General features: G+C 38.6%; 1 protein-coding gene and 1 long non-coding RNA gene across 2 annotated transcripts; both read left to right on the top strand.

Annotated features, from left to right (window-relative positions):
• LOC109831508 lies at positions 1,000-1,514 on the top strand. The gene is made up of 3 exons (XR_002244436.1): positions 1,000-1,014; positions 1,159-1,320; positions 1,400-1,514. It is a non-coding gene; the product is annotated as an uncharacterized LOC109831508 (long non-coding RNA).
• Positions 1,569-2,565, top strand: LOC109831207 (probable BOI-related E3 ubiquitin-protein ligase 3). Its single transcript, XM_020398544.1, has 3 exons — positions 1,569-1,593; positions 1,643-1,728; positions 1,820-2,565. Exons 1-3 carry the CDS (start codon positions 1,569-1,571, stop codon positions 2,390-2,392), a joined length of 684 nt encoding a protein of 227 aa, XP_020254133.1. The 3' UTR covers positions 2,393-2,565.

Raw genomic sequence — 10,074 nt, 5'->3', positions numbered from 1 at the left:
CGAGTTATTTCAGTTCATGGTATTGTAATATTTATTTAGGTGCCGTTTGGAAAATACTCCTATTTAAAATGAGTTAGCTCCTGAAAAATATTCCTATTTAGAAGGATTAAGAGCTAACACTTCTAATTATAAAAAAAATAATTAAAATCTTTGTTATTCCCAAACACTAAAAATGATCATAAGAGTTAAAATAAAACTTATATAACTGGTTAATAATTTAGTCCTTCGGATTATCAAATGATCTAACTATGTTAATCTATCTTCTTAATCCCTCTCCATTAACCCTTTGACAAATAGTGCTTAGAGACTAATTACGTTACTCTGAGCTATGATGTAACTATTAGGAAATTAAAATGCGAATAGAATGGATTACAAGGTCTGGAGTGGTAAAAAGGAAAGAAAGAGCGGGGCGACAGTGGTGTCAGCGGCCGTCGTTGGTCAAGTCATCAGTATCGTGTTCCCATATTAACCCACTTACAGCATTTTTGCTACATTTATTAGTGCCCCATTCCACCAAAACCCATAACAAAAAAAAAAAAAAAGAAGAAGTTGCAAGGCAAGGACAGCACTCTCTGTGGGGTCCACCTCCACCCCTCGAAAACCACTACCACCATCAAGTTCCGTCATGGCCAAGGCACGTTCATCATCACTCAGGCGATGACGTGGACGTTTCTCCGTTTCTCCATGCTCCGCTCCCTCACCTTTCCTCCGCCCACGTACAAACAAAACCAAAAGTAGTAATAATAATAATAATTATTATTATTGTTATTATTATTTCCCATCCATTAAACTCTGGGTCACCGGTCACGTTATTCCCATTGAATACCGTGGTCCCTGTTTCGTAATTACGGGCGGAATCTTAACATAAGTATACAGATAAACAAATCTCTAATTCATTTGCTTCTCACTATATATCGTTGTCAACTTTTGTGCGTTTCTTTATTCGCGAAAAGAAAAAAGAGAGAGAAGGGCGCTTTCTGTGTGCACTCCTTTCTCGTGTCGGTTTGGTTGACCGTCCGTTCTCCTTGCCTCCCATCATTAATTAATTAATTCCTCCCCGTTTTTTTTTATATTATTTTATTAAATTATAATAAATAAACAAGAGAACTCCTATTGATATTTGTCGTGACGTGGCGTTGGTGTTTTTCTAATAAATAGAAGGAGTCCATACTCGCGTCACGCCATTTCGCCCGTTGCCCCTGAAATCTCGCCATCTATATGATATCCCCTCTACGATTGTTGAGGTGGGGGAGTAATGGCCGTGCAAGCTCAATACCCTTCATCATCATCTAACGCTTTCTATCAGGATTTCCGCACGAGGTCCGTTTCCTTTTCTGACCGATTCTTTTTGGAATACCTAAACTTTTTATATTCATCTTCTTCTAGCTGTCTATTTCAGGGCGACCCAGATCAACTTGCTCGATGAGCTCCAGCATATGAATCATGGAGTCGTCCCTTTCATCTTCACCAGCAACGACGCCACCGTTTTCAGCAACCCTCAAAGCGAGCTGACCCAAGAAGCGGAATCAGAGACGGGGTCGCCGCGTTAACGGTTTTCGGTTGCCCCAATGTCGGTCGCCGCCCGATCCATCGGTCGTCGACCGGTTCGAGGCTCGTTGAACTCCGCTGCAACTTCAACCAGCGGCCGATCGTCCCTGTTACCCCATCTCTCACGCCGTTCATCTCTGCCATCAGCATACGGAGATCGATGCGCTTCTCCGACTTCAGGTACCGAATCTTTCTTCCTTCAATGAGATCTCGGTTTGCTTTAGTACTGTTGAAGATCGTTCGCTGACGGTGGTAATATTCTTGACTCTAGAACGAGAGGCTTCGATTGGGACTGGATCAGATCCAGAAGCGACATTGCCGATCCCTGACCTCATCGATGGAGCAGCAAGTCCTCAAGAGACTCAAGGAAAAGGACCTCGAGCTCGAGATCGCTAGCCGAAAGAACGCAGAACTCGAGGACAAGGTTCGACAAATTGCCGCGGAGAACCAAATCTGGTTCAATGTGGCCAAGAACAACGAGGCCATCGTTTCGAGTCTAAGATCCAGTTTAGAGCAAGTCCTCCTTCAGAACACCGCCGTTGACGTCGTTAAATCCAAGGAAGGCTACGGCGACAGCGAGGGGCCGGCGTTACCCGCCGACGATGCGCAGTCTTGCTGCTTCGGAGGGGTGGAAGAGAGGGCTAACGGCGCCGTTAAGTCGGAGATAGCGACGGCGGTTAAGGAGAGCCGGAGAAACTGCAAGATTTGCGGCGAGAAAGACGTGAGCGTTCTGCTGCTCCCCTGCCGGCACCTTTGCTTATGCAGGGACTGCGAAGCTAGGGTCGACACGTGTCCGATCTGCCACGTCACCAAGAACGCTTCCCTCCAAATCTTCATGTCTTGATCCGGGTAATAGGGTACTTGGGCTCTTTTGGCCCGCGTTTAGGGTTTGGCTTTACCATTTCCTTTTTCTTTTTCTTTTTTCTGGGAGTAAGTTACTGGTGTAAGGACAATCATCTCAGTTGAAAGTTTCGTTATTCTCTTTTTTGAGTGCTTCAATATAATATCTTTTAAACCTGTTCTAATAAGGCATGAATTGGTGAAAGATAATAATGTGGACATTAAAAAGATTGATTGCAAATGCACCTCCGCGTGCAAAATAGACTCTTTCGAGTAATTTTTTCTTTTGTGTGAGATTAGGCCTCTTGAGTGAATTTTTTTTAACTTTTAAAATTGTTAAAATGGATTAAAGAAGTGGATAGATCCATTTATAATTCTATTCTTTAGGATAAACTGTCAATTGATAATTTTGGTATTTTTTTTGACTTTCAAAAAATCGAGAAAGGAGTTCACTAACAAGATGTATGTGCATTAGAACCAATATTAAGAGGTATTAAAAGGGTTTAATCACAATTAACCCATAAAATAATATTAGGTTGTAACTATGGCGCCCAGTTTTTTATTTCGATCTTCAGTTTGTTCTGTTCTTCTTTATCGTCCTTAAGTACGAATAAAATAATCGTAAAAGGTGCAAGGAAAGTAAGTGTGCAGCAAATCTCCGTGACTTTTTGCAGCAGCAACTTATTATTATTTTCACCCCTTTATTTTAATAATTATTACTTTTAATTATTATTTTAATACGTTCGTTGATGAGAGATAAAGATGCACGTGCTTGTAGGCTTCTTCTGCAGGAGGGAGAAAAAAAGATATGCTGGGGCCCTCGGTACATGGTTTTCTGTAATAGGAACAGGTGGGTGGGGACCACCAAAAAAGATGCTGGGCGAGATTATATGCTGCTCCATTACTTTAGGACACGTCACGCGAAACCGGCCCGCGAGACAACAAAAGCGTGCATTAATTAATGATAATCAATTGCTCTACACTCTTATTATTCCAGCTACTTTTCACTTATATATCTTTAACTTGTATTTAACTTGTATTTAATAATAAAATAACACTAATTTTTTTTAAACTTGTACGTATATACCTCTTTTTGGCATTAGATACCCTAATATTCTTATAGCAGTGCTTAAATATCTTAAAGTTTTTACAACTTGCACATAAATACTCTCAGTTATGTAATTTGAGAGTGTTTAAGTGCAATTTTAAAAAGTTTTGGATATTTAAGTGTCCGATTTAAAAAATTTTGGACATTTAAGTGCAAGTTTTAATATATAAGTGCAAGTTTTAAAAACTTTAGGTTATTTTTTTTGCTACCAAATATAAGTAAGAGTATATAAGTGATACGTGTGTATCTTCTCTTCGGAACTTAGCGATCCTCATGGGAGCTTGAGGATAGATGATTCTCATACTAGCATGAGAATAGGGGGTGTCAAACAGTATAAGGGAACACAGGAGGAAGCGTGGAACAAGACGACGAGCAGAAGAATCGAAGTACCCAGTTTTCAGCCTGTGAGTCGACTCATGACTGTTATGAGTCGACTCATCAGGTTGAGTCGACTCATGACTGTCATGAGTCGACTCATCGCTGGTTATTGAGATTTCTCCAGTTTCTGTCGAGTCGACTCATCTCAGTCATGAGTCGACTCATCGATGGTTTCCTGGTTCGTTTGGGATTCTGTTCACGCGTTTTCCTGTTGGTTTTGGGTCTGGTTATTTACCAAACTGCCATCCACGTTTGTACACCTATATAAGGGATTGTTTTAGGGTTTCTAAACATCTTTTAGGTCAGAGAAAGAGAGATTAAATTAGATTCTAGATTGAGATTTGGAGAGCTTGTTCTTCAATTCTAGAGTGAGATTGTGAGGGAGAGATTGTAATCTTTTGTTCTTCATAATCTAGAGAAGGTATTTTCCTTCGCCAAACTGAATTGTTCTTGTGTTTTGGTCGTCCTTTTCTCAACCCACCTTTTGGTAATTCCGCGACCAAAGGGTGCTCGCACGGCAACTCGTATCAATAAGTGAAAAGTAGATGGACAATAGGATATATAAGTGCTATTTAGCCTTGTTTCTTTTGTAAATTTGTGACTTACCCCCATGGTAATATCTGTGACAACTTCGGAAGACCAGTAAAATCGAAAATTGTACAAAGCAATGTATTTAGCTAGTATTTGATCAATGTATAAGAGATTTAGGGGCTGTTTGTTTCACCAATTTTACAGAAAAGGATTGGTATTTGGACCTGACAGTGGTAATTTCGTAATAAACAGATTCCAAATGAATCCTAATCCGGAGTTTGTTTCAGATTTTTTTTACAGATTTCGAAATCTGTTAAGTACCCTAAATAGGGTTTTTTCTGAGATTCCCACAACCTCTTCTCCCGATCGGATTTGGGTGAGATTTCTGACATCCCTATCGCCTTCACCTCTTTGGGGTTTTCCGATTCTTTCGTCTTCGAAAACCCTCTGGCCGTGTGTGGAATTGGTGTTCTTCTCCCGCCTCATCTCACTCCTCTTTGCGCCTCTTCTCCTACGTGCCTTCGATTTTGTCGAACTCGTGGCTGGTGGACTCCCTTCTCGAACTAGCCGTCGTCGATGTAGTTCGTGATTGGTGGGATTCTGGCGGTTTGTTTGTGATTCCTTCCTGAATTTCTGGTTTTCGATCGGTTTTTGTTGATCCTTTCTCGAATTAGCCATCGTCGACACTCCTTAGCTTTGTGGGTTTCAGTCGATTTGTTGGTGATCCCTTCTCGATCACCTAGTTTTAGGTCCTATTTCTTGCCCTCGTGGTGTCCGTCGGTGGGTTTGTTGCTTGGATTTCATTGGGCTTGTTTCTTGGATCTCATTAATTTCCCCCACTAAGTCTGAAGGTATAAATCCCCCTCCCCCCCTAAATTTAAAGATTCATTTCTTTGTGCTTGTTGTTAATCGTTAAAAACAGGGTTACATGATAATATATTTTCTCCCGACTGGTTAATTAAATGTGTTGTTTTTGAAAAATCATTAAGGTGGATAATTTTTTTCACCCTTCTCTGTTGAGCACTTAAGAACGTGGATTATCTTTTAATTCCCTGTATTAATTAGTATTTGTATTACATATTTGATTATTTTTTAATTCCCTGTTGTAATCTCTTAAGAACATGGTTGATCGTTTAAATATTTAATTATTTTAAACTTCAATAAGTGGACATATTAAGTTGTAAATGTATGCTAATTTTGCAACGGATGTAGATGGATATGGTAGATGAAAGAGTTGAAGAGGATGTGTGCTAATACAGGTGTTTCCGCTGTGGTCACCTTAGTAACTTGTATTTTGAGAATGCGTGCTAAGCGCAAGACAATTTCAACTTGTACGCATGAAGAACAAATTAAGAAAATATATTACAGAGAAACTCACTTCAGACGTGTATTGGAAGGCTATAGTGATAGCTGTCGTTCTTATATTAGAATGAGACCGACGGCCTTTTTTAAACTTACTGAAGTAATGAAAGCAAACGGTTTACTGAAGGATACAAGACATGTTCAAGTTGAAGAACTGGCTATGTTTCTAAGTATTGTGGGTCATAAAACTAAAAATATAATAATAAGGACTTAGTTCATAAGATTAGGAGAAACAGTTAGCATGTATTTCATTAAAGTCCTACAAGTAATGAATGGGTTACGTGATCGCTACATGAAGCAAGCTCCAAATAAAGTTCCCATGGAGATTGCAAACAACTCAAATTATTTTTCTTACTTTAAGGTAAATTAAATACATACATCTTAACTTCTCTTATAAAACAAAAATATTTTTTATTGAACTTTTTATAATCTATAATTTTTTATAGGATTGCATTGGTTTGATTGATGGCACACACGTCGACGCAGTGTTACCTAGTGATCTAGTTGCACAGTTTAGAGGGCAAAAAGGGGTAACACAAAACATCTTAGCAGCCTGCATCCCTAATAAACTTTTTACCTATGTCTTACTAGGTAGGAGGAAGCAGCAAATGACTATAGGATATTATAAGATGCTCTGTCGAGACCACAGCCTTATGGGCTCCGAGTTTATGATGGTATTCATTCTCACTTCTGTACATTTTTGAATACTAAATTAAGTACTTGTCAGTAATTGAGATTTTAAGATACTGTCTAATTAATATAAGTAAATATTACCTATGTGACGCTGGATACACCACAATGTCAGGCTTCATATCCTCATATCGCGGTGTACAGTATCATTTAAAAGAGCACACTGGTAGAACACCAAAGAATAGAAAAGAGTTGTTCAATTTAAGGCATTCTTCTTTAAGATCAAAAATTGAATGCATATTTGGTATATTGAAGAGCCGGTTTAAAATACTATCTGTGAAGCCGAATTACCCATTTCCTACTCAAGTGGACATTGTACTAGCGTGTACCGTGTTACACAATTTTATTGCTATAGAAGATCCGGATGATGAGATCTTAAATGAAAATGTAGAAATTGATGAAGATAACAGGGAAGTGTCAAATGAAGACGACTCAAGTGTCGTGGATTATACTCAAACTAGGACACAGAGAGAGGATCGAGTTGAAAGAAATGAATGGAAGGATCTACGAGATCAAATTGCTTGGGCGATATGGGTGGATTATTATGCAAAGTATAATGGTGGTAATACAGTGGAGAGTGGATTAAATTAATGTGTTGTTTGTTCTATCTCGTTGTAATAACTTGTCTTATTTTCTTACTGTTTGCAATTATCCATTTTGATGTTTCTTAGCATGTTCTAAACATTACTACGAGTATCATCTCCTCACTATTCATGTTTTTGCGGTATGTACATGTTTCATATATTCCTTTTCTAGTGCAAATTTGTCAAATGCATGCATATTATATATTGATTTAGATTTATTTAATAAGAATGTTATCTTGTGCATTATATATTAGGTATGGCTAACAATCAGGCGGATAAGCAGACCGTGCCCTCTCAATCTAATGCTCCGCCAAATCCAACTGCTAACATTAACATGAACTTCACGCCTGTTCCACCATAACCTTTATCTTCACCCTGTCATACATTCTCATCATTCTCGCTATATGACGTCAATTATGGTGGAATGACACAACAACCAATGTCATACTTAAGCATGTTAAGCAGTCCACAAGGTTTGCTATTTCCCACAGCCAGTTCTCAAAGTAGTGGGCCTAATCAATTATCACCAAACATTGGTGATTCAGCTGAGAATGTTATTCATGACCTTGAAGGTGACGAGCACACTTCCCCAGTGAAAAAAACCAAAAATTTAGCCTATAAGAAAACAGGCCTAGGGCCAAGGTTGAACTCAAGGGATGTGGCCAATAAGTTTTGGCTTCCAAAGCACGATGACATGCTAATTCTTTATCTTGTAGAATTAGCATTAGATGGGCTAAAGCCAAACAAGAACTTCAAGGTAGAAGCTTATAAAATGACAGCGATGAAAATCAACATGCAATTCAGGGCTGATTTCACTCATATACATGTCATTAACCACTTGAAATGCTTGAGAAATAAATTCAATAACATGAAGGCTTGCCTTGATATAAGTGGAGCCGGGTGGGATGACTTAAATAAAATGATTACACTGGATGACGAAACGCTAAAATCGTGGTCTCAAGTATAACATTCAGCATATTCATTGTCATTACCAATTAATACATTTGGTTCACAACTTATAAATATATTTGTTATTACAGGACAAATCCAAATCTAAGTTGAAAGCATACATAAACAAACCCCTCCCTCACTTCAAAAATTTACAAGTGATCATGGGTGATGACCAAGCTAAGGGTGAATTTGTTAGACCTGTGTATGCTAACATTGGGTCTAGTAGGTAGGTCCATACCTATTGATGATGATGATACTAAGGTTCTAGAGGAGAGTGAGACTACACCACAATCAGATGCTTGTAACAAAAAACAACCTCCTAGACATAAGTCTAAGAGTAAAGACAACATGACTTCATCCTCGAACAAGAAACCTAAAAAATTAAATCGTGAAGAGGAAATGTTATGTTCCTTTGTTGAGTCAATGTCTCAGTCAATGAGAAATCAACACATTGTTCATTTGACTAAGCAGTTGGTTGCAACATTGAAGGAACATAGAGATGAATATTCTGAGGAACTTCTGGACAAGATTTTAGATCACTTGTATGACAATGAACGTGAAGCTAGAAGGGTTTTCATAAAAAGCAAGGAAGGTCAACAGAGGTATATTACCAACATGATTAACGCCCAAGGTTGGTATGTTAACTAATTTGGTCGGTTGGTATAACATGTTGTTGAAACATTTTGTTGTGCACGCGTATATGGTGTTGCGCATATTCTGTTTTGTTATTTGCAAACTATCAATGTTGCAATCTTCTTATTAGGAAAACACAAACACGGCATGTAATTAATGAATTGGTACTCTTTAACTTTCTATGTAGGTAAGTATGTGCAGGCATGAGTAATGACTTCTTAATGTTGCCTTTGGGGTTTTCTATTGCTCACAGGTGAAGCTAATTGTTGCCCCTATTGCTGTGTGTTTTTGGTTGTCAGGTGGAGCTTGTGTAGCTCATTGGGCTCTGTGGGGTTTTGGCTGTTCTTTGGAGCTTGTGTAGCTCCCTGTTTTTTGTTTTGAGCTTATGTAGCTCCCTATCTTTGTGAGGTTTTGGCTGTTTTGCTGGAGCTTGGAGCTTGTATAGCTCCCTATTTTTGGTTTTGAGCTTGTGTAGCCCCCTATCTTTGTGAGGTTTTGGCTTTTTTGCTGGAGCTTGGAGCTTGTGTAGCTCCCTGTATTTTGTTTTGAGCTTGTGTAGCTCCCTACCTTTGTGAGGTTGTGGCTGTTCTTTGAAGCTTGGAGCTTGTGTAGCTCCTTGTTTTGTGGTTTTGAGCCTGTGTAGCTCCTTGTTCTTTTGGTTTTGGCTTTGTGGGGTTTCGACTATTCTTTGAATATGAACTTGGGGTTTGTTGAACACAATTGTAGTGGAGCTTGTGTAGCTCCCTGCCTTTTTGTTGTTGTCGGGTATTTTGAGCTTGTGTAGCTCCCTATCTTTGTGAGGTTGTGGCTGTTCTTTGGAGCTTGGAGCTTGTGTAGCTCCCTTTTTTGTGGTTTTGAGCTTGTGTAGCTCCCTGTTTTTTGGTTTTGGCTTTGTGGGGGTTCCGGCTGTTCTTTGAACATGAACTTGGGGTTTGTTGAACACAATTGTATTGGAGCTTGTATAGCTCCCTACCTTTTTGTTGCTGTCGGGTATTTTGAGCTTGTGTAGCTCCCTATCTTTTTGTTTTTAGCTATATTGTAGGAATTTTATGCATTTGTAGGTGTTGGCATTCTTGTTTTGATGATGATTTAACAAACAATTTACATCTAATATTGTTTGTCTAGTGTTCGTGTTTTGTTATTTATTGTAGACAAACAATATGTTGGAGGATGGATGAAATCAAGCTTTCATAATCATATCCAATGGAGGTTGGCGGAATAGTGGAGTGAAGCCTTGCTATCAAGTTAAAAATCCAATTACAAGCTTCATCCAAGTCTACCAAGTTGAGCTACAATGAAGATCAAGATCAAGCTTAGGTAACATTTAGTTTAGGTTTTATATTATGTGTGTTAAGTACTTTAAGCTCAATCATATATACACATACATTTTATTAGTTTCTATGTATATATATATATATATATATATATATATATATATATATATATATA

The sequence above is a fragment of the Asparagus officinalis genome, chromosome 2 (assembly GCF_001876935.1).
Source record: "Asparagus officinalis chromosome 2, Aspof.V1, whole genome shotgun sequence".
Lineage (NCBI taxonomy): Eukaryota > Viridiplantae > Streptophyta > Magnoliopsida > Asparagales > Asparagaceae > Asparagus > Asparagus officinalis.
This window is presented reverse-complemented; position numbering and strand designations above follow the sequence as displayed.